This window comes from Mesoplodon densirostris, chromosome 2, assembly GCF_025265405.1.
Source record: "Mesoplodon densirostris isolate mMesDen1 chromosome 2, mMesDen1 primary haplotype, whole genome shotgun sequence".
Lineage (NCBI taxonomy): Eukaryota > Metazoa > Chordata > Mammalia > Artiodactyla > Ziphiidae > Mesoplodon > Mesoplodon densirostris.
This window is the reverse complement of record NC_082662.1, coordinates 57,704,971-57,730,872: the sequence shown is the minus strand read 5'-3', so window position 1 is coordinate 57,730,872 and position 25,902 is coordinate 57,704,971. Positions and strand designations below refer to the sequence as shown.

At 41.4% G+C, this 25,902-nt stretch overlaps 1 protein-coding gene and 1 pseudogene across 4 annotated transcripts in view; one reads left to right on the top strand and one right to left on the bottom strand.

Moving 5' to 3' along the window:
* Window positions 1–875: 875 nt before the first annotated feature.
* The window catches only part of AK4 (adenylate kinase 4), a 74,995-nt gene continuing 49,968 nt past the window's right edge, over window positions 876–25,902 (bottom strand). For all 4 annotated transcript variants that reach the window (XM_060089916.1, XM_060089914.1, XM_060089915.1 and 1 more), the window contains 3 exons: window positions 12,883–13,055; window positions 9,498–9,616; window positions 876–6,660 (listed from right to left, as the gene is read on the bottom strand). In XM_060089916.1, coding sequence (XP_059945899.1) covers window positions 6,546–6,660; window positions 9,498–9,616; window positions 12,883–13,055 — 407 coding nt within the window. In that variant the 3' untranslated portion in view covers window positions 876–6,545. The remainder of the gene's footprint in view (window positions 6,661–9,497; window positions 9,617–12,882; window positions 13,056–25,902) is intronic.
* LOC132483523 (nuclear nucleic acid-binding protein C1D-like) lies at window positions 6,708–8,170 on the top strand (annotated as a pseudogene).

The following is a 25,902-nucleotide window of genomic DNA, read 5'->3' as shown; positions in this document are numbered from 1 at the left end:
CATGCTCTGGCTCCTAAGGCTTCTGCTCAGAAGCGGCACCTTCATTTCTGTTCACAGTCCAGTGGCTAAAGCACATCACACACCCAAGCATGACGCCAATGGGGCAGAGATGTAAAATCCTCCTGAAAGGTGAATGGTTTGAACTTTAAAACAATCTCCCACATTGCCATCATGTCCAGTTCACCTTTCAGGGCCATGGAAACCTGGAGAACACGCTCCCCAGGCTCCTGTGTCTGCTGGCTTCTGACTGGCTGCAGCTAACGGAAGGCCCCTTTAGGAGACAGGAGAAGATGAGGTTGGGAGAAGCCAGGGCATTTGCCCCTCTCCCTGCCACCTGGAGCTTCTCCTGCAGAGGCTGTATTTCCTCCATGCCTCGAGCTCCCACCAGACAGGCCTGGGGGTTCTGCTTCTGCTGAGTAAGCCGGGACTCTAGGACTTTAGAGTCACGTATTCCACATATTCTGATCCAGTCTCCTAATCTGTAGGATGTGATCTGTGTAGGATGTGATGATGGGATCTGCTCACATCATCCAGCTGTTTTAAGAATCAACTAAAGAAGGTCCATGAAAATATGTCAATAAAGTGCTGGAAAATAAGGAGCTTGAGGGTAAACAAAGTAAGGCAACATGATGAACAGACAAGAAAATGAGACTGGGGGTCATAACTCGGTTTCAGGGTCTCACTCTGCCACCAACTGTCGCCTTATCCAGCGGACACCATGTTCCTTGTTTTCCCCATCTACAAATTGGAGAAAACACTGTTGACAATGGGGTGGCTACACAGTGGCATAAATGAGAATCTCTGTGAAGATGTGTATTTTGCCAAGTGTAAAAAGCTACAGAAATGTTAAAGGAACTCACTAGTTATAAGCGGGAAAAAAAAAACTTTATTTCTATCAAATTAAAAAGTATGAATCAATCTTCAAGCAAGATAAAATCAATAACACAATTAACAGTTAAGAGAGCATGTACAGATTAGACTACAGGTTTAGAATCTTTGAATTAAGCACATACACCGAAACCAAGAGGGCCGACAACTTTCACACTGAGGAAAAGCGCTGACTCATCGTAAACACACGACTTCTGGGAAAATGGAGCTGACATCTCACGGGACAGTAAACCAGAGACAAGTTGTCATTAGGTTAGAGAACTGATTTAAGCTCGAGAGGGATCATAGTGAAATGTCATTGTAACTCAGCAATTTCCCAAGATCTATTCATCTCAAAAACAAGAACATATAAAAATCAGTAGTATAAATTCTCATAAAACTAGAAAAGCCCTCTAAGCCCTGACACCCTGTAGCTTACATAAAGACTGAGTTTTTGTTTTTCTTCCCTTTATTCTTCTCTAAATTAAACACAAAACATTGTTTTTATTTAACACATTTCTGACTTTATATCCAAAGCTTTAAATGAAGAAAAGAAAGGTTTTATGAAATGAAGTTAGACACACATCAACCCCAGGGAGAATCTTTAAGGTGCGCTGCTCTTTGACATGTGTTTAAACAGGAAATCTTTTATTTCAAGAATTAACACTGTGCTTTCTGGAATAGCCTAATTATCACCAAAGAAGGAATGAATATTCTCTCTCTCTCTCTCTCTCTCTCTCTCTCTCTCTCTCTCACACACACACACACACACACACACACACACACACACCCCAATTTAGGGAATTCCCTGAAGCATACAGATAATGGCATTTATTTTGGCAAGAACTGTGCAATTTGTTAAAAGAAAGATAAGGTATGGCATTTCTCAACAATTGTAATTATGTCTCAACAGATGCAGGAAGCAGATTTTTCCTCATAGTTGAAATACAGCTTCATGGTTCCCCGACACCTGGGTCTTGCACATTTTTCATCTGGAAACCAGACTGGGTCTGTTATTTATGGAAAGGGATGATAACTTATGACCAGACCACATTCCCTTATTAAAAGAAGTCTCTGCTACTGGGTTCTTCTTTTGAAGCACCAAATAGACAAGGAGTACTGAAAATGGAGGGTAATAGAGAGAAAGCAATTCAGGCTACGAATACAACTCTGTCTTATGAATTGCCTTTCTGGTAAAACTACTGCAGCGAGAAAAGATATCGTCTATTAAATGAAAAGAAATGAAATTCATCAGGTAGATACGAATGCCTCCCGAGATCCTGTGACCCAGCAGAGTACAGATGAGACACATGCCCTCTGTATATACAGTGTGCAACTACCACCAGGACCCACCCAGTGCCCATTTCCTGTCTCAGCACCAGAGCCAAAAGCAAGGATTCCAGGTGGGAGCAAATATACTGTTTTACCTATTCATGAGAACAGGGAGCTCGAACTACAGAAACGTACAAAAAAGGCCTTTTTGAATTTCCTGATTAATCCCTATAGATAAAGGAAAAGGTTAAGTAGCCAGGATTATTTCAATTTTTAAATACAAGGAGGCAAGATCATTGAGATAATACTATCTATTACATAGGGTCATTGTGGAGGATTTAATTACACAATGGATGCAGCACACTTAGCACCGAGTACCAATAAACAGTAACTACCAAGAATATGCTGATACCTTAACATATTTGGAAATCTGCTGACTTTATGATTTGGGCAAAGACACTCCCCACCCCCAGCAGATGGTAAGACCTCTTTAAACAAATAGCCAAAGTCAGATATTGAACTCAGGTCCCAGTGAACTAAATTTTACAAAAACCCTATTTATGGGTTTATAGAGGCATCTTTCTATCTAAATTTATCCTGTCAACAACTTAATAATGGCAGAAAAGGCCACACCATCACCTCTCTCCCAAGAATCCTCTGTCACCTATGCCTATTCTTACCTTTTCCCCTTCCCTACCAAAGAGAGGGGCACAGCCTGGGTGAAGCTGGGCTGCTGGAGGATGCCAAGAGTGAGCCTGTGGAAGGAAGGTGAGACAGGAAGCCAATATCCCATTTCTGCCAGAACTGTGCATGATAAGCACTGCCACCACATCAGAGGGTGGGCAAAGGTATGGATTTGGCATTCAGGATCATGTTAATGTGTAATGTCATATGGGGAAGATAGTATGAAAGTCAAGGATGACCCTATATTAGGGGCTCAGTCACCATTTGTTCACCTGCTAGCCCTCTAGGGAAGATCAGTTACTATCAGGGCCTTGTCTCAGGGTGGGAGTGAGGGAGGGATTTGTTCTGATCTCGGGGAAGCAAAGGGAGTAGTGTCTGGTGAATTCGCAGGAGTCCAGGCCTGTGTGTGAGCACCACGGCTGGGGTGGCTCAAGCATCAAGGTCCCTTCAGGGGCACAATGCCATGGACACTGAAAGGGTAGGCGAAGACCATGAGCTTGCCTCTGCCACAGATTAGCCTGGACCCAAGCCTACTTTGACAGCCTTTCACTTTATTTATAAATGAGTAGTTATGGAGAATCAAGGGCTCAGACTCTCCTCTAGCAGCTTCCTTTGCTTAAGCAAAAGTCAAAAAAAAAAAAAAAAGGGAACAGTCCCATACAGAGCTGAATGTCACCATAGTGAACTCCGCTATTTTTGACGTGAGGCCACTTGGAAATATAAGCAAAACCAAGCAGCTCAGTGCCCTGCCTTGCTTGGGACAGGACACAGGTAGTTAACATCCAGGAACAGAGTCAGGAAAACCTGGCTTTGAGTCCTGTCTACACTGTGCGCTGGCAGCAGGAGCCAGGGCAAGATGCTTTACTTTTCTGACCCTCGCCTTCTTTGTTTACAAACATGGAATCGTGCCTATCTCAAAGGATGCTGGAAAGAGTAAATGAGATGTTTGTAAGGGTCCTAAAACTGTACATAGCACTCAGTGGGCCTTCGATAAATGGTACCTATTCTATGCTTGCTTTAGTGTTAAGAGTGTATTAAACACAGCAATATTTTCCAGTTCCAAGTAAGCGGGAAGCCGGTCAGGATAGTGGAAAGCAAACTGAACGCAGAGCCGGCTAGAATCACAGAAGGTGGGGCCACGTAGGAATCTTAGAAACCAGCCAAACTACTCTTTTTGCCTAACTGTAATGGAACCTCATGTGTGGCAGTAGAAGGAAAACTAAAGAAAGATATCCCTTTAATTTTACCTTTGTCAAAATATTTTCAAGAAAATTTTATTTTTTTTTACAAAATCACTGAAGGAAAAAACTAGACTTTGTTGAAGGAAACCAGAAACAGATTTTTTAGGCCACTGAACATGAAACAAGCATCATCTTTCAAAGCCCACAGAAACAGTGTTTGGCTTTTATTGGTCTCACCTAGCAAAGGTGATTGCCCTCAACTGCAGGGCAACCTCAGAAACAGCACAGTGTTGAGACACACTGAGTGGCTCTGACTAAGCGTCTATTTTGCTGGAAAGGAGAAGGGAGGGAAGGATGGAGGAGCAGAGTGTACGGAATCAGGGGTCACCTAGGCCGTTTCCCATGCCTCTTTCAAAAACTCCACAGCCAGCGGTTACACTGGAACATCTGCTAAACATGGAGAGAAGTGAAGAAAGAGGTCTGAAGATTTCTCTGCTTCCAAAAAAGCACACACTTTCCTCTTCTGAATGATCCATATAATAACCGTAACTTTCTACTTTTCCCACTTTGTGGAAATTGTCTCCATGGCAGAAGCAACTTTCCTCATAGCAGACTTGTTTTTCTTTGCCCGATTCCCCAGGAAACCTGAGATGTATCTGCATGTCTGATTTTCACCCTATCCCCATCAACTGGCATTCAAACACAAGTCTTCTAAAAAGTCACTATCATGCACTGATGTTTCAAATACCTGAACTGGGCATTTTAAAGGCATCAACCTAAAAAGTAAATAATCTTCTTTCACTTTGATTCAGAGGATAAGGAGGAAACTGGTCTGTGTTTCCACTAAGGTAGCCAAAGAACATTCACATGAAGGGACAAAGGGAGAGAGACTGGCAAGAGTGGGGGGCAGTATTTGTAAGGAAGATGTACGGCTACCGTACGGAATCCACGGGTCAGTGAATTGACTGTGGATTCACTGTGACATCTTCGGAAAATAAATAATGTGTTTCAACACCAACTATGCTGAAATAGGCTTCTTTTGTTTTCTCACCAGTATGAAGAGTTAGACAAAAGTCACTCCCAGGAATAGTAAAGGACCCTCCCTGGGGACAATCACGATGCATGAAGAGGAATATCTATTTTTAAGGCAACAGGAATAAATTTCATTGTCCTTCCCAGAGGAGAGCAAGAATTATAAAAGATGGACACCAAGTCTGGAAACCAGGCAAATCCTTAAATAAATGGTTTACTGATACTACATTTCAGTGAATGACAAAATGGTATGATCTATATTTCTAGACTTAATAGCCACCCTATAGAAAGCATCTTTGGAATAGAATAAAAAATTACCATTTTTGTCAAATCCCATAATCGTAAACCTGTCATCATTAGTCTAGGCATGGCTAGTGCAACGTTTTCCTCAACCCCACAGGCTCCATTCCCTTCACCAACTATTTATAATATGCTTGGGTCACTCACAGGAGAAAAACACTGTCAGCATCAATATTTAGCAGCATTTTCAAAATACATTTTTTTGTCTTGACTAAAAAGCTAAACTATTCATTTAGTCCAGTAATTCCATATGGTCTTATTTACTTCCATACATAAGATATGATATGATCTTTTAACATTTATGGAGGTGAATATTTGCCAGTTTTTGAGGGTTCCCTAATGACTCTGAGGGTTTTATTTTGCCACAATAAAAGAAAGGAGCAGTGTCAACCCATGAGAGTCAGACCAGCAGTTTAAATAGACCCTCCACATAGCTCAGTTCCTAGCGCGTAAAGAGATTCAACACAGTCCCCTAGCTCTCAGCTCTTAGAAAGGAATTTGAGAGGGATAAAAGCAGTAACAATCTGTATTACTTAATAGTCTAGGAAGAGAGAAAACAGATGTCTAATAAAAGTAGTAAAAGCCAAATCCTTTCATTCCAGGATGACTGGAAAGGAGAGATTCTATGGAGTATGGATGCAGAGAGAAGGCGTCATTCCTAAGAGAAAAAATGAATTGTGGAGAGTGACTCAAGGCCAGAGAAGCAACCCCCGAGAGCTTAGCTTCAATCTCACTGTCACCAGGAGGGCACATACCAGAGAACCTGGGACAAAGGCAGCTATAGCCCTTGGCATTCTCAGGCCTCCTGGTGCTATGGTTCAACAGCTTTTGGGGGCTGGGGAGAACCAGGGACCACCACCATCACATGTGAAAAGGCCACTACGGCAACAACATGGCTGTCGAAAATCAGCTAGAGCTTGGGTTATACACCACTTGAAATCCAGCCTGTACTTGCTTTCTTTCTTGTGAAGGACTTGTGACATGTGCAGGGACATCTTAAACATGTGCAGGTAGCCCCTCTTTGAGGAAGGCAGAGAAGAGCCTCTTCATTAACTCTTTCTATTCATTAGTTTTCATAGCAGTTCACCATTTAAACTAGAAAAGATGCTGCAAGCTATCTCAGCTAGCTGCTAATTGGGACATGGCACCAACACTACACATACAATTGAATGGATGACCATATCTTCCTGGTTCTTCCACTGGACGGGCTCAGTAGGCTTCTTTGGACTGAATAGGTGTGATCTTGTTCGAGAAAAGTGTGTAAACATAGGGCCAGATTTTGTTAGTCTCCGTTCCGGAAAATTGGTGGAGTACTCCTCGGCTCCTGAAAAACAAGTCCAACATACAAAGCATTTTAGGTTTCCTTCTGACATGATATTAGAGCAGAAGAAGATCCTGGGCATAATGTAAGCACAATCTCATTGTCTATATCACACATCACTGAGTGCCAAAACAGCCCCTACAAATGTATCAACACGCCCACTAATTCTGGCAAGCTTGCCATCGTGACACCTTTTCTTCTCCCCTTTAAAAACATATTAAAGGGGACTTCCCTGGTGGTCCAGTGGTTAAGACTTCGCCTTCCAATGCTGGGGGGTGCGGGTCTGATCCCTGGTCAGGGAGCTAAGATCCCACATGCTTCGAGGCACAAAAACCAAAACGTAAAACAGAAGCAATATTGTAACAAATTCAATAAAGACTTTAAAAATGGTCCACATGAAAAACAAAGAAAACCTTAAAAAAATAAATTCATATCAAAGAATAACATTATAGGGACAACCCCAAATCTGCCTCAATATACACATTAAAAAGCAAATCACTGACAATCCTTGCTACTCTAAAACCTTTATTACTTATAACAATCGATCATGAAATACAAGATGTGTCCTAATAATATGATCAGAAATGTCATATCTACAGGGTTGCTAACTTATTTGGGGGGGTACAAGGTCAGAAATTGATTATAGCAGAGGCTGTACACTGCTGTCCTGAATGCAGTCCACATATAGGGTTTGTTTGGCTTCCATGCGGTTAAACTTTTTTTTAACTTGTTGCCAATATAAAAACTGGGGAGGGCCTCCCTGGTGGCGCAAGTGGTTGAGAGTCCGCCTGCCGATGCAGGGGATGCGGGTTCGTGCCCCGGTCTGGGAGGATCCCATATGCCGCTGAGCCTGCGCGTCCGGAGCCTGCGCGTCCGGAGCCTGTGCTCCGCAACGGGGGAGGCCACAGCAGTGAGAGGCCCGCGTACCGCAAAAAAAAAAAAAAAAAAAAAAAAAAACTGGGGAGGGCCGGTGCACCACTGACATCACCGCCGCTGACTTGCTTCAGGTAGGCAGGGGTGGAAGGCCCGCGAGGTGGTCATAACGGCGGGCAAGGAAATTAATGAAGACTATCCTGTAGAAATTCATGGTATTTATCAACGTTGGAGAATTCCACTGGTGCTGTGGATGAGATGCTGAAGACCACGACGTCTGTTTCTAGAAATGAGTTGGGTGGTTGCAGAAGCTGGACCCATTTGAACAAGCGAGAAGTGGATTTAGTTTCTACTTACACATTAAATTCAGTGTTTTGGGTTTATTGGGCAACTCAGGGAATCAATCCTAAGGAACATCCAGTAAAGCAAGAATTAGAAAGAATCAGAGTATACGTGAACAGAGTCAAGGAAATAACAGACAAGAAAAAGGCTGGCAAGCTGGACAGGGCGGGTGGCTTCAAGATTTGTAAAAAACGCCCTCTGGGAACCAAAACCTAAAAATGCATCAAAGTTGCCAATAAAGGAAAAAGTAAAAATTAACCTTTTGGTTTTGATGTACACGTGTTCAAAAAGTACATAATTTTTATTGTTTTCCACAAAATAGATGATGATTATGTGGCAATGTAAGGTTTAAATGTATTCCTTATTGAATTCATATATAAAATTTGCATTTTAAATCTGTAATGCTAAATACTTTTTTCCCCCGAAAGATTAAGCTATCTTTAGAGATTTTCCTATAGAACACTATGAGGTTTTTAACATTGTGGTATATTTTATATTTATAGTTTACCATCTCTTGACAAGACTCATTTCTTTATACAGGTCAATCTTTCAAGTGCCTTTTTATAAGCAACTATGAAATTTATGTTAAATGTTCTTTGTAAACATTTGTCTATTTCTGATGAATAATGATTTTATGAAGTATGCTGAAGTTATAAATATGTCCATTTTCACTATATAAAATTAAGAAAGCATGAAATGAGTTAAATGTCCTTTTTCTCTGTGTAGTTATTTCATTATGCTTTCATGGTTTTGGGAATCACTGCTTTTTGTGATATTTGAAGTATGAAATTAAGACTTTAAGGTTAGCCTTTAATTCTTGGCACTTTGCCAGTACGTCCCATTTAAAGTAAAATATATTCTCATTTATTTTAGACGGGAAATGAGGTTGTATAATGATGGCTGAATTTTGGCATAATGGCTATACCCTATCAATAAAGCTGTAAATGTTGTGTAAAAAAATAAAAATTTTGAAAAAAAAATAAAAATAAAAATTGGGATTTTCTTCCACAGAGAGAGCCTGATTTCTGCTCCTCTTGAAAAACAGAGATAACTGGTCACACTGAGCCTGAGTGTTCCTGGGGTGATAATTGGCTGGAGAAACAGAGGAAGCTGTCCAGTTCAACTGTCACTCAACAGCCCAGCTTGACAAGTCCCCCACAAGGTTTGACACTCATTTCCAATAACTGCCTGGCCTCTGTAGCCATGTGAATTTGCAATCTGCAGTTTTAGCTCTTCTTTGTTTAAACACCCTCCAGACATGTCAGGGCCAAAAGTCACTTCTAATCTTCTATCCAAGTCAGATATTTACATATGGGAGTATCAAAATGTAAGCCATTATTTCAGTCCCTTAAGAGAAAAATGAAAAGTCTAGATGCAGTTTTACAGTCAAGCAGACAGAGATGATCAGGTTTCGGTCCTTATAAGAGTTTCAGCATAAAAATACCAGGCATTCTCTCCCACATACAATGCCAGCATTTCATCTGACTTTCATCTGAGAGGTACTGGGCCTTTTGGGTTTATCAAGCTTAAAGAAACACTACCCCACTGCAGCCCAATGTCCTTCCCATGAGGAGTCACACCTTTCTGGCTGGCCACCTGCCATGGAAACACTGAAGCACACTCACTTGTATAATTCAATGACTGGTTTGGCCACATCCTTGTACTGTCTAAGTCTGGCAGCAACTGCTTCAGGTTTGTCATCCTCCTGCTGTACCAATGGTTCACCAGTGATGTCATCGATCCCCTACAAATACCAGAGAAACCAGTTAGTATGGCCAACAGTTGGGCTATTCCATAGGTTAAATAAAACTTTCCTGGGGCTTCCCTGGTGGCACAGTGGTTGAGAATCCACCTGCCGATGCAGGGGACACGGGTTCGTGCCCTGGTCCGGGAAGATCCCACATGCCGCAGAGCGGCTGGGCCCGTGAGCCATGGCCGCTGAGCCTGCGCGTCTGGAGCCTGTACTCCGCAACGGGAGAGGCCACAACAGTGAGAGGCCCGCGTACCGCCAAAAAAAAAAAAAAAAAAAGAAAAAAATTTCCTGGGCAAAACCATATTATTTACCTTTGAGTCCTACCCCGTGGTGATTTAGGCCTGGGGTACAATAGTAATGGTAAAGGTAGTTGAAAAAGAAATAGCGTTCATAACAATATGTTAAGCTGTTTTCATAAGAGCTGACATTAAATCTTTATTAACTTCTCAGGTCTTTCCAAACATGTTCCAGTGGTTCTGATAAATGATACCTTCAACTCACAGTTCAAAATTCCATGCTGTCTCCCCCAACACCAAACAGCCATTAGACAATGTCACTCTAGCCCTCTAAATATTCCTAAAACTAGCTGCCTTTCTAAAGCCTGAGTTCATAATATGGAAAATAAGTATCTCAAAGAACCAAACGGTTTCCTTAGGGAAAACACTCAATTGAGGAGGAGGTATTTCAGTCCTGTCTCCGCTAGCTTTCAAATTCTGTCACGTAGCTCTTCTGAGATTAAACTTACTCAGGTTATTTTACTAAATTAAATAATGACATCTGAAGGTAGAATAGGCATGAATCATTATACCCATGATAATCAGGAACAAACATTCTGAGAACTGAAAAACTGCAATTTTAGAAAATTTGATTTTCAATATATTTTAACTTCAGGAGCCATACCACCTACTTACAAATAGCAAAATGGACACATGAGAATTTTGTCACCCATGTCCATGGCTATTGCCTACCAGGGGAGAGAGTAACAAGAAATAAATCTGTCAAAAGGTAGGCTAAAGCAGAATCAAAAGGCTCAGGCAACTCAACGGGATAGTCTGAAACTGGCTGTAAGTTTGAAATTCACTAAAATTTTATTATAGCTCAGGGCCTTAGGTACATAACTTACACTTAGGATTTATTGGTGAGCCACAATTATCATATGGGTATTCCAGGGCTGTTACCCTAACAAAACATGAGAGATGGGCATGGGAGAAAGCTGTACGTCACCTATAGTTCCCTCTCCTTTATTTTACTTACTGCTGCAAAGTTCAGAAGCCATTTCCAGGACTTCAGAGCATCAGGAGATAACAACAACTGCTTCCAGAAAGAGCAGAATAGGACATCAGAATCTCTCCTGGGGCAGCTTGGCCACAACAGCTGGCTGACTTAGCCCAGAGTAGCACTTTTACTGCTATCTTTGGAAATAGCACTGTAATTGCAGGTGTTCTTTTAGGGATACCCAGTCTTTAGAAAGCAACTCAGTGTTAAAGCTTCTCAAAGTTTGGGAGAGTCTGCATCAGCAGGTCTAGGCAGAGCCAAAATATGAAGCTTTTGTGTTAGACTCCAATGCAAGTTCAGAACCCTATTTTCCTCCCTATACATTTTTTTTCCCATACTAGCTTTTGGGGATGGAATGGAGGAAGGGCTCTAATAAAGGACTTCCAGAACTACTTACATTTTAAAAAGAAAACTTGAAAAGGAGACCAGTGCTTAGCCCAAATGAAAAAGACTCATCAGGACTTAATGAAGACTTACAGAGCCAGGAAGGCATCCTTAACCCCTTGAAGTAGTTTTCTATAGTTATTACTGACTCTATCTATATTCAAGTCTAGCCTATTCCATAAACATTAACACAATAAGACACAATAGCCACCCCTTCCACATTTGGATAAGAACAAGTAATAGTATCTACCACCAAATAACTGAAGAATTATCAGATTGAACTAATTCATGTCTTTAACAGAAAGAACAGTTACTCTTTAAATGAATTTGTCAAAAGTTTCTTTAAACATATACCTTTACATGTATTTAATCTTATGCCGATGCATAGATGTTATATTTTGAACTTTTTTTTTTTTTTTTTTTTTTTTGCTGTATACAGGCCTCTCACTGTTGCGGCCCCTCCCATTGCGGAGCACAGGTTCTGGACGCGCAGGCTCAGCGGCCATGGTTCACGGGCCCAGCCACTCCGTGGCATGTGGGATCCTCCCAGACCGGGGCACGAACCTGTGTCCCCTGCCTCGGCAGGCGGACTCTCAACCACTGCGCCACCAGGGAAGCCTGAACTTCTTTTTAAGGGCAATCTTTCATGACTTTAGTCCTCTAGTCCCTCCTCCGCACTCCCACCACTCACATGACCCCACTCACTCTAACCCTGTTCCTTATTCTGTCCCAGCCTCAACCATTGGCCAGCCCAGGATAGTTCCTTTATATTTTTATCACTACTCCTATGAAGCTAGAGAGCACTTATAGACGTGTAAACAGATATACATAAAGAACAGTGGTCACAGGGAATTCCCTGGCAGTCCAGTGGTTAGGACTCTGTGCTTTCACTGCTGAGGGGTGGGTTCAATCTCTGTTTGGGGAACTAAGATCCCACAAGCCATGCAGTGCAAGCCAAAAAAAAAAGAAGAAGAAGAAGGGCGGTCCCGGTTTTAGAAAAATGTAATCATTCTGCTATTTGCTTTTCTCATTCAACAGTACCCAGGGGAAATATTTCTCCGGGCCAAAGAATGTACTACTATGTCTCTCTCTTTTTTTTTTAACCTTATACATGATTTTCCAAAATGTGGATATTCTCAAATTTATTTAATCATCCACATAGATGAATATTCGTTTTCTTTTCAAGTTTTGTTTTATTTTCCCCACTACAAACAACATGGAAATAAGCCTCATCATGTACATGACCTGACCTGAAAGTGCTTACATTTCCATAGACTGTACTCCCAGAAGTGGGTTGAGTGAAATATGTATTTAAAAGTTTTAATGTAGGTTGCTCGGTTGCTCTTCTAAAAGACTGTTAATATTTCATATACCTAATACAGGTAAGAATATCATTTTCCCAGATCCCAACCAGCAATAAATGTTGTAAACGTTAATTTACATCCCTTCACTACTAGTGAATGAGAATTTTAATATATTTGCTGGCTATGTATATTTGCTCTTTTTGGAACAGCCTATTCATATTGTTCCCCCACTTTTCAACTGAAATGTTTTACCTCTTTCTTGTCAATATGCGAAAGTATTTTGTATATTCTTACATGTACATGAGGCGGGTTGAAGTCCAGGTTATATACCCTCCCACTAGGAGGGTGAATCCAGCGTCGGCTGAGACGATCTTTGAGCGTTTCAAATGGAATGTTCAAAGTGATCACTAGGTCCAGGTCACATATTTTGTCCAAGGCTTCGGCCTGAACTAATGTTCTAGGAAAACCTAAATGCCAAAACAAAACACATCAAATGTGAGACACTTCCCAATTCAATTAGTTGTTGAAATATTTTCAGAGACAGAATAATCAAATCTGCACATACACTACCCAGAAAGGAGATTTAATCAGGAATTTATATCTACATCTATAAATTTAATACTAGAAGAAAATATGCTACTTTACAACCTAGCTTTAGCATTTGGAATATGAAAGGTTAAGGAGTCACATGATAAAAGCAATAAGTGCTAAACATCACTAGGCTAGTCCCAGCTCTAGTCTCAGCTCTGCTCTTAACTACCTGTGTGACCTTGGGCAAGTTATAACACCTCCATTTCTTCTTCTGTTAAAGAATCAAAGGGGCAAATTTTATTTGTGTCCTTTTAGTTCTAACAGCGTATGAGCATATTATTCTTAGGATACCTCTATATATACACACAAATATTTTTTAAGTCTAAATCAATTAAAGTAGGATCCTTCACTCAGACCTTCATTTGAGCCTGCACCTTAGTAACAAGGTGGGCAAAATTCCAATCTCAAAAAGAACTGGTGCTTTTGAAACTATCTGGATACTGCAAAACTTATAAATTCACCCTACTTTTCTAAATGTTGGAAAATAAACTGCAAATGAAATTTGGACTCATGGGCATCACTTTCTTTTTTGCAGTTAGTTGACCCCAAATTTTATATATATATATTTCCCCTCCCCCCGCCCCCAGGGATTGACCTGCTTTAAATGTAACCCCAGGTTTGGCTGGGATGGTACACAGTAGTATCTTGTTCCTAAATAGTTTGTCAAGTTGGTCTGTTTTGTTAAAAACCTTACTGTATCCAATTATCACTTTTTAAAAAAATGTCCTTTAAATCTTAGTTAGGTAAAAGAGCTGGGTGGATGGATAGCAGGAAACAAAGTATCATAGGAGGTGCAATATTCAGAAGACAAACTTAAATCACTTCAGATAAGGAAACCAGACCATCTCCACCCTTTCATCATTGGAAGTATCAAGAAGACATTGTAAAGATGGCTCTTCATGGCCCTAAAACACTTACCAAAGAACTCCTTTTCCTATTACAGCAAGTCAGTTATTCAAACATGAATGTGCTGCCCTCTGTGTTGAAATCTCCAAGTCGTTTGAATGCCAAGGTGATTTCAGAGTGTTTGTTGCATTCAATGTGACAAAACCCACCCAACGCTGTCTCTATGAGTCTCTATGCCCCCGCTCCAGGTACCAACCTCTGCTCCCTTCAATGCCTTCCTTATTGTCTGTGAGGCCAGGCCCTTTCCTCCAAAGCCCATTCCTCCCAGGGTCCTCATCCATCATCATCTGCACACAGAAATAGGCCCCTCTTCTCCTCCTCTCCATACACCAGGACTCTGGATATTTCTGATTTTCCTTGGTCTTCCATGTTCCCCAGCTGCAACCCAACTCACCTGTTCCCACAACTTCACCTTTGGGCAACCCATGACACCATTTTCCTTATCTACACTTCCATAATTTATTCTTCTTTTGTTCAGTATCACATGACATGATGCCCAAGGTTGACTTTGGCCACATCAACTTACTTTCAGTACTGTTCTCTTCACTAGCTCTTTTCTATCTTTGTAGTGTCAGATACCTCTGCCTCGGGGCCTTTGCATTTGTTGTCCTCTGCCTAAAATGTTCTTCCTGCAGGTCTCTGAATATGACTCCTTATCATTTGAGATATATGCATAAATGTAACTTCCTCAGGGAGACTTCTTACACTAGTATACTTAAAATAGTCCCATTCCCCTTACACTATCTATCTCATTACTCTTTATTTTCTATTATTTATTACATGAATAATTTCCAAGTATTTATGCTTATTTTTTATCCCTATCTCACTCTGAGAAAAGGGACTTTTTCTGTCTTGATCATTGTTATACCCTTCAGCTCCTAAAAAATTAACACAGATGAGCAACTTAGTATAGGGCCTTGTAGCTATTTCCAAAGTTATGCCCTGATGAACTTGCTTACAGTACTTTGTATCTAAGTGTCTTTGCAAGTTCCATCAGAAATTATCCATTCCCTGTATCTTACCAAACTCAACATCTGGTTTGCAGTCCAATGTAAGCCCTGGTCACAGTAAGTACAGAAATGAGAAAAAACATTTAGGAATTTTATAGCAATTCCACAGAGTAATTTTAACTCTGTTGAATCTAAAATTTGGGCTTGAATTTATTGGGTTTTTTTCTTTTAATTTTTCCAGTAATTTGTATTTGGCAAAAAAGATTGCTCTGCAGTGGATTGGGGAAACAAATAAAACTGGATTTTCGCTACAGATAGTTTGTTCTAGGCTTCCCCTGGAGCTTCTTTTCTAATTTCTCCAGTAAGGGAAATTATCCAATGGCCCAAGTTTCTAAGTTTTGGTGTTGTTTATTGCAGAATCTCTTAAGAGATTAAGTGGCATCTCTTTGCAAAGGGATACAAGAACAGAGAGACCCAAACCCAGGGCACATTTCAACTCTATTCTTATGACAAGGAAAGACAGAGTCAGTTCAAACAGAGGTGAGGAGAGGCTTATCCTGCAGAGCACATCTAAGTTCATCGGCTATCATGTGCCCAACCTAAGCTAAACACATGCTTCCACCAGGCAAAAGAGCTGTTCCAACATTAGCTAGCATCAGAAGAAACTGCTTTCACATCCTCATTTGCTGTCCTCTTGTGATCTCTCTTGCATTCAGGCTGGCTTCATCAGAGAAATAGGTATTTCTAATCTTGCAGCCTAGGCTCTTGTGCCAATAGCCACTCGGCTGTATCCCCTCCTTCCTCCCACACTGGCTAAGCATACCCTTCACATAAAGGCACCCGCGTGTTGGGAGATTATGCTTGGAAGTATGTTCAGGGTGCTTCTGCGATAGGAACTGAGATACAGTATCTTCAAAATAGAAAACAATATAGCCTTTAAATAAACTAACTAGATTTTTTTCAAATCTCAACATAATTTCTGTCAGATCAGATTATGACTGCTTGGTATCTGGGGAAGTAAAAGGTCAAATCGTACCTGCCTAAGATCAAGTACAATGTAGACACCTTGGCCTTAGCTCTGGAAGGCAGCAACGCCTGGTACACAGTGGGCAAACACTAGGGTAGTTGTCTTCTACTGTTCTTCCTTATTTATTTGTTTGTTTGTTTGTTTATTTAACTTATTTGGCTGTGTTGGGTCTTAGTTGTGGCATGCGGGGTCTAGAGTGCATGGGCTCAGTAGTTGCGGTGTGCGGGCTTAGTTGCACTGCAGCACGTGGGATCTTAGTTCCCCGATCAGGGATTGAACCTGCGTCCCCTGCATTAGAAGGCGGATTTTTAACCACTGGACCACCAGGGAAGTCCCCTTCTAGTTTTCTATTAAGTGAATATACTTCTTTGATTAGTCTGCCTTATTTGTAAATAATTCCACGTAATTATATGACTCTTGAGCTCTGTAAAGTCTATATTTAACCCTCTATTATGGAATGGCTTGATTACTTTAAAATTGATTCATTAAGCAACTTCTCTTTTGATTATTATGAAGTTCAGAAACAGACTGACTTTTAGAATTGGGGTTTCATAGCATTTGAGTGTACTCTGGAGCCCCATATATGTGACAGTTACCAGGTAAAATAATAATGTAATGCTATCTGGGTTACCAAGAAGCAAGATTTGGACCCATGTGGGCGCTCATGGCTCAATTCTATCTATGGCTACACAGACTGGGGGACAGGGAAGGGGTCTTAGGAGAGTCCAGATAAAACCACACCAAATTATTTCCCACCAAATTCCCTTCTGAATACTACACACACCCTCAGCCAGGTTCTTTCCTCTGTCTCCCTCCTCCCAACAGCTCACTGTAGGTCAGGCTGGGGATGCTGGAGTGAGCACTTTGGCAGCAGGCCCAGGCACTATGCCAAGTCTTAGTCCACTTCAGCCTACACCACGCACCAGAGTCTGCCCTAGAAGATGAGCTTCCTGAGGTGGGGATTTAAGACGTGTCTCGCTCCCCTTATTATCTCCTGGTACTGTGCCCAGTACAATCTACATTGAAACACCAATAAAGTGAGGGCAGTAAGCCTTTCACATAAAGGCACTCTCCCACTAATGGCCAGGTCCTGCCTTTCCCTGTATAACCTACTCCTCATTGAAGCTTCAAGATGACAACTGGAATTAGAAAGATGCCTGCAGCCAAAACAATCTCAAATCCATCTTTGCTCTCTCCTCAAATCCAATTTCAAGGAAAAGCCATCTTCTGAAGCAGTAGCTTCCAAAGACACCCTCTTTAGAGTACAGAAAGAAAGAAACAGAACTCCTATTGTTTTTTTTCTCATTCTTTTTTTTTTTTTTTTTTGAGGTACACGGGCCTCTCACTGTTGTGGCCCCTCCCGCCGCGGAGCACAGGCTCCGGACACACAGGCTCAGTGGCCATGGCTCACAGGCCCAGCCGCTCCGCGGCATGTGGGATCTTCCCGGACCGGGGCACGAACCCGTGTCCCCTGTATCGGCAGGCGGACTCCCAACCACTGCGCCACCAGGGAAACCCTCTCATTCTTTTTAATCTTCTATTTTGGAGGGCCCATTTTACCAGTTATATACACATATATATAATATATATATAATACATACATATAATATATAATTATATGTATATATTATATGTTAAAATAATATGTTTATTATTATTAACATTTTATTATTTTTTATATTTTTATATATATTTATAACATTTTATTTTTTATATTTTATTATTTGTTTTAAATAAAATAATATAATTTAATATTATTTTATTATTAACATTATTTATTATTACTTATTAACATATTATTATTCAATATAATAATTATATGTTAAAAATATATATAATATATAATACATATAATACATACATACAATTAATAAATTAATAAAATTGTATGTATTTATATATTTATACATAAATATCCATATATTGAAGATGTAGACAACATTTTTATTGATGAGTATGCACAAAGAATTTTAGCAATCACTTGAAGACCTCAATTCTCAGCCACAGTCCCTGGCGCCTTGTGTTCCAGCATCACTAGTCACTACCCTGACAAGAAAACATTGTTCTTTATCCTTTGGGTAGAGGTTGAGAGCTGAAAAAAGCCGTAGGAAAGAAGAGGCAGCTCTAAAACAGAATATAACAATTCCTTCAACAAATAAAAGCTCAAATATTATTGGTTAAAGTTTCCTTGTCTAATGAGGTTCAGAAGCCTGTCTGCTCAGCTCCCCTAGAACTGCTTCTGAACTTTGGGGGCCTCTGGAAGAATGAGTGGGAAATGCAACTGTGTACAAAATAAGCTGAATTCACAAGGAACAGATTTCAAAAATACGCTGGGCAGTGCCAACCTACTGGGCTCTCACATTCAGACCCATATTTAATTCCTTTTCTGAGATTTTCTAAGAGTGTTGGGGGTCACTGGTGCTCTTTGCTCTCTGCCACAATTACAGTTCAGCACACAGACTCCACATTCTGGTCCCACCCAGTCACCAGGGAACTCAACCCAAGCATAGCTTAGAGCCCGGGCACAGCATAGCCAGGACGGCAATAACCTTCCCGCTCTAGTTATGTTTGCCCCTTTCATCACCTCATTTTTAGATAATAAAGCTCTTTAAATTTACTTTCCTGATCCAATTCAATACCTTATCATGATGAGCTTTAATTTAGGTTAAAATTCAGAAGACTGGTAGATTCAGCACAAAGATTCAGCCTCAAGCTGCTGGTAGTACAGGTGTGCCTTGTGGTGGCAATGGGACACAACTTGCTGCAAGGAACTAATCCACATGCAGGCTGCACTAACTGTAACAGAACCTAAACCGAGAAAGGTATGGCTCTGTAGTCCTTTTCTAGGGCACCCCATTTCTAGAAATATTCACACAGACGATGAAACTCTAGAAGCTGGACTAGATGGTTTCCAGGTTCCAATAATAACTCAGCAAACAAAGCCTTTATGCTTCACATGTATTTTTAGTCTACTGTTTACAAAGTACTTACATAAGTTTACTTATTTCATTCTTCACATCAACCCTAGGAGGTCGGCAGAGCAGGAATTATCACCCTCTGTTGGATAGATGAGTATGTTTGCCTTCAGCGAGGGTCAACAGAGGAACTTGGATTTAACATCGGGTCTCTGGTCTTTCAAGTGCTCTTTCTACTCTACTATGCTGTTGTTCCAGGGGTATAAAGGGCGGGGGTACTTAAAAGAATCCTAAATGTCGCCCCATCTATCTTTCCTCAACCAAAAGAGCAGAGCATCACGGTAACACCCTCATCACCATGGTTACTATTTGTCGAGCATCCTCAATGTGCCAGATATATTACATGCAACAGAAAAACCAAAACTCTGCAGTAGCCGGCAAAGGCTTGCTCTCATTCCTGATTCTTCTCTCTCTCCCTCTCTCCTCATCTCCCTGCCCATCACTGACATCCTTGCTGTTCTCAAGCAGGCAGGCTCACTCCTGCTTAAGACATTTACAGTTCACGTCCCCTCTGCTTAGAAGGCTCTCACTCCAGATGTCCAGGTATGCCCACAAGCCTTGGCTCGAAGCAGGTCTGTTAGTGAGGGCTTCTCTAACCAGCCCATCACTGGCTCCCCATTCACCCTTCATTCTTTGTCTTTTTTTCTCTGCATCACTTTCTGTCTGTGACTTATTTCCTGAGTTTTATTTTATTCCCACCAGAATGTAAGCGAAATGAGGGCAGGACTTTTAAAGTTATTTGCTGCCATATCCTTACTGCCTAATACAGTGCCTGGCATATAGTAGATGCTGAATAAATATTTGTTGAATGAATTAATAAATATCTCAAAAGTCACAATTCTGCCAGGTGAGCATCATCCGCATTTTAAAGTTATAAAAGCTGAGGCTCGGAAAAGTTAAGTGACTTGCCCAAGACCATATATGTAATAACCGAGGAACCTAGAACCAGGAACCAAGTGCTATCTAACTTCAGAATCACACACCATGTACCACACTTGGCTGTCTTCCTTCTGAAACAGAAAACTACATACTATGAGAAGCAAATTCTCAGATGGGAAGCAGTGCCTGCCTGCTGCTGGCAACCAGAGCAGTCAGCTTACAAAATGACTTGAGAAACCCAAATCCTGGTGGCTTCAGGGGTTCTGCCTGGTCTAGTGCTGCAGGCACAGACTCGCCAGATTCTGTTCCCACATATTCATAATAAATATTCTGCATCTTGCTTTTTTCTGTTAATATATCTTGAAGATTTTTTATACATAGTACACATCGCTCCCTCACTCTCTTTAATACCTGCAGAGTACTCCTTAGTTTGGATGTGTCATAATTTAACCAATCCCCCTACTGCTGGACATCTAAACGGTTTCCAGTATACTCCAATGAATATCATTGCACACACCATTAAACACATGACTAGGGAAAAACAGCATGGCAAGTATAGACTCTGAGAATGAATATAGACTCTGGAGACAAACTTCCTCGGTTGGCGGTTCACCTATGGTTTTCTCACTTTGTGACGCTGGTTACCTAACCTTTCTGTACCTTTAAGAATGATAACACCTGATTCAAAAAATTACTATATGTAAATCCCAGCATGGTGGCTGGCCCAGGGCAAAGTGCTGGAGAAGGAGTGGAAAATGGGGGAAAATGAAAACCACGTGGAGCTGGAGGTCGAAAGACAAGTAGCAAGTTTGACAGTAAGAAGGACGTGAAGGATGAAGACAAGCTTGGGTTTTTATAAAAGTATGAAAGAGGTGGTAGGGAGACAGAATAATACCATCACCACCACAATCACCCAACAGGATGCTTTCACGTGGGAGAAATGAGTCACCTCAAAAACAGAAGAGAGGGGCTTCCCTGGTGGCGCAGTGGTTAAGAATCCGCCTGCCAATGCAGGGGACACGGGTTCGATCCCCGGCCCGGGAAGATCCCACATGCCGCGGTGCAACTAAGCTCATTCGCCACAACTACTGAGCCTGAGCTCTAGAGCCCGAGAGCCACAACTACTGAAGCCCTCATGCCTAGAGCCCGTGATCTGCAACAAGAGAAGCCACGACAATGAGAAGCCCGCACACTGCAACAAAGAGTAGCCCCTGCTCGCTGCAACTAGAGAAAACGCACGCACAGCAACGAAGACCCAACACAGCCAAAAATAAAAAAAAATAAAAGGCAGCATGGTAGCTCCAGAATTCCTTGAATTGATTTACAACAGTGTCTCAAGTTGGGCTGAGTAAATCCTCAAAGTAATTCATTTGTTTTTTTCTTTGTTTGTTTTTATAAATGTCTGTTGTTTATTTTATTTATTTATGGTTGCGTTGGGTCTTCGTTGCTGTATGGGCTTTCTCTAGTTTTGGCGAGCGGGGGCTACTCTTCATTGTGGTGTGCGGTCTTCTCATTGCGGTGGCTTCCTTTGTTGTGAAGCACAGGCTCTAGGTGCGCGGGCTTCAGTAGATGTGGTGCACAGGCTCAGTAGTTGTGGCTCACGGGCCCTAGAGAGCAGGCTCAGTAGTTGTGGCACACGGGCTTAGTTGCTCCCCCGCACGTGGAATCTTCCCGGATGAGGGATCGAACCCGTGTCCCCTGCACTGGCAGGCAGATTCTTAACCACTGCGCCACCAGGGAAGTCCCAAAGTAATTCGTTTGTAATTCTCACATCAATCAGCTGCCAAGAAGAGAATGTCAGAAGAGGTGCAATGTGACCAGCACATTTTAAACCGTTTTTTAAAAAGCGTTATTATCCAGCCATACATATTTTTTAAAAAGAACATAATGTCAGAGGGGCAGAGTATGAAGACTACTTGAAACCTGTCAAACAAGATGCCCCTGTATCAGGACATGAGATGTTCATATTGACTTGGGGGGTGGGGTAAATGTGGGCATTTTGCTCTAGAATACATTTAGCTACCATTTGATATCCACTGATCCAAGTTCTCTGCTAGAGATCTACTCTTGGCATGAGATTCAACTCGTTGGTATTCTGAATTGCTAGGCTACTGGGATTTGGAAGGAAACAAATAATTAGCTAATGTATGGAATGTTAAACCATGATCCCATGGAAGTCTTGTAACAGAAAATCTGTATCTAAATAGGAATAGCCATTCTGAACATGAAAGTATTTCAGTGCATATGCAAAGTATTTAAATACATTCTAACCAAGAGATTATCGTCTCTTAATTAAGTGATTTAGACGAGGCAGGCTATGATTACACTAGCAGGTCCAAGGAGAACCTGCCACTCTAGCTGTGGATATTTATTCTTCTTTAAATATGCTTGCTCATGGAGCCTATTAAAATTACAAGATCCCTGAGGGCTGGGGCTGTGTTTATTCCTGAAATGCCCAGGATACAGTCAGATCTCATGTGGATATGGTATTCTTGGCGGGCAGAGGCTACTAACCAAATGGGCTGATGCACACTCAAATTCTGTCAACAGGTGGCAGCATTAATAATTTTTCCACTTAAAGAACTGCAACAATTGTGGTATGCTTTTATTTTTACTAAAACTAATCCTGAAAGACATGCTTTTAAATGACTAGCAGTATTCCAGCCTCCTTAGACAGACTATTCCCAGTGAATACATTCCATTGTTGAGGAAACCAGAAAGGCCAACAGGTAAAGTAAAATAAAGATCATATTTAAGCATGGAAAGCTTGCTTTCCTCCCTTTAACTACACATATGACACTGTTCCACTGCATGGTTTCTGATCAGGAGTATGGAAAACCTACCTCATGGTATCCCTATCTCATCTCATAACCTGGCCTAGAAAAGCTGCTCTGTCCTGTTCAAACAGCCAATCCACGTTGAAAGCTGAAATTTTATACAGTCTCCCAGAAGCTACCATGGTGCATCACTACTTATGGTGCCTTACAGCCTGTTTTTAAAAACTCCCCAAAAGATTTACCAGGTGCAGGGAGATGTCACTAAAGTCTTGACTGGTATTGTGTTCCCAGCAGTGCTGGCCACTGGGCCTTGGCACCGACTCCTGTCAGCCATGCCAAGAGCCTGAGGGAGGGCAGCTGAAGCAGGAGGTGCCACAGCAACAAGCTCAGGCAGTGGAGGGCAAGAGGGAACTAGGACGTTTGTTTTTCTAATTTGGAGTGCATTCACTCCAGAGGAAGGGCACAGAGCCAGAGTCCACCACCACATTCCCAGGCAGAAAAGCAAGCCCTCCACTTGATGGAAATAAAAGGGCAGTTCTGAAGGGCAACTTCCAACATCTGCCTGGGATGGGCAGCTTGTGAAAAGGCCAAGCAACATCAGACCCCCTTCCTACTGCCATTAAGATCTGGGGCCAACATGGTGGCTTCTGACCACCCATCTCTTCCCAGTTGTTAGAAAAACAAGAACCAGGTTACAGATTGTTCATCACAATTAATCACTGAAGGATTAAAGTTGAAAGCAGTCAGTTATTCTTCCATGGTCTTCCCTAACCCAGTGGGGCAGGCAGACCATTCACACCACCCACCAGAAGCCTTAGTTGTAACTTAAAGTTAATCACCATCAAAATCTGTTTTGTGAAGGCCTTTTCTCTCTTATATCTTATCTGTTTATTCAATATTTATTTGTATGTGTATCTAAGACATCCATATTCCTTTTCAGCCAGTTTTTATTAACAGATGGTGAAAAGATTAAGAAGCAGCTGTGCTCCAGATGTTGGCAAACGGAGCTTATGCTACCTCCCGTCACTCTGTGAGCTCCACATTTCCCACTATGACAAGAGAGCTCGAGGGACTAATTCCTGCTCACTGAAACCTTCCAGGGACATTTGACAATCCTGTTATACATCCTCGAGTTTAAGAGATTTGTAATAAATGGGTACGGCTCTCAAAGAGCTTATATAGGTTAGTAGTAAATGATTTAAAAACCGAGATATGCTATAATCACTACTTAGTGACCCACTGATAAATACAAGATACAGAACATTTGGCTTTAAACCACAAGTTTGGATCTTCAAACTGGCTTATTGAAATTAAAGAATTTCTATTAGGTAGGCATTCTTGGGGAGATTCCCAAATGGCGTGGACATCCTCTGGCATCAGCTTAAGGATTTTTCCTGTTTAAGGGCATAGAGGACAACTACTAACTTAAAACCTTTGCTCTTAAACAGCTTATTCTAACAGCACTGAGCCCTTTTCCCAGTAAGGGAAAATGGGTATTGCACTGAGGCAGTAGCCATCATCTGCAAATCCTTTGCTTAAAGGCTCTTCTGTTTAAGAATTCTGCTTGCTCATTCTTTGAACGTAAGTCTCTAGAAACAAATTAGGGGAAAATTGGCCCCACTGTGTCTCAATGGAGACAAAAGGGATTTGGATTTGTAAATGATTTCACCAGGGCCCACATTTTTACCCCAAGTATCCCCTATGTAGGCTTAGCTACAGGCTGTGGGCCAGACCTCTCTATAATCAGACATATACTTATAAGCCTTTTCTACGCAGCAAACACAGTGGTAGGCAATACAACCATGAACAACACAGATATAATCTCTGCTTTCTGAAGACTTCATTGGGGGTGGGAGCATGAGGAAGGTACACAACACCAAATTTGCAGATAAATATCTAATGTCATGTGATTATAAGGTAAGAAGAAAGAATGACATGGGTAGATAGGATGGTACACGAAGGATTCACTGAGGAGGGGATACCTGAGTAGAGATGCGAATGCAGCAATCCACATGGATCTCTGGAGCCAGGGCATCGCAGGCAGAGGGCATAATAAGTGCAAAGGCCCTACAGCATAGCATGCATGGCAACGAAAGGTAAAGAAATTATAAAGGAGTTATGGAATATAAATAAAGTTTTGCTCTCCTCTGTCCTGAACATGTTTGAAGGCAAAAGGAAACACAGCTGTAAGAAAAATTTAAACAAAATACGATAATGACAAAGAATATTCAACATAGCATCCAATATAACTGGCATTCTTGAAATAGAAAAACTGAACAGATGGACCAAAAAAATGACATAATACAGGAGAACTTCCCTGAAAGGAAAGAAGTGAATTGGAGATTAAAAGGACACACGATATATAAGAGGAAAAACAAAACCAATAGAGAGATTCTACTTATTTAAAGTATGAAGAAACAATTCATCAGGAAGTCTATACAGGACAAAATAATCATATTCACAAAAGGGAAAAAAGTCAGACTGGCCTTAGGCTTCTACAGAGCAATAATCCAGGCCAGAAGATGATGAAGCATGGCTGCAAAGGACACAAGGACCCCTCAAGAATATCACAGTCAGCTCAACTGTTGAACAATAAGGAGATATTTTCAAACTCAAAAACTCATGGAATATAGCCCCTCATGAGCTGTTCTGCAAGGAGGGTGGGAGAGGAGAGGAGAGAGGGATTCAACAAAATCCAGTCAAGCAAGTGATGAACGGCAAAGTTGTGTTAAAAAGTAGTACAAGTGAAGTTAATTACAAAACAGAAATAGAGTCACAGATGTAGGAAACAAACTTATGGTTACCAGGGGGTGGTAAGGGGCGGGGGGAATAAATTGGGAGATTGGGATTGACACATACACACCACTATATATAAAACAGATAACTAATAAGGACCTACTGTATAGCACAGGGAACTCTTCTCAATACTCCGTAATGACCTATATGGAAAAAGAATTTTTAAAGAGTGCATATATGTATATGTATAACTGATTCACTCTGCTATACAGCAGAAACTAACACAACATTTTAAATCAACTATACTCCAATGAAAATTTTTTAAAAGAGAATGTGGGCCACCCTGCCCGCCGGTTGCCGGGGAGCGGCCGCCGAAGCCCGTGGGGTTGGGGAGCGGGCAGCACCCAGAGGGACTTGCCGGGGACTCCTGACCACCAGGGCTCCCAGCCATGCAGCAGCTGGCTCTACTCCAG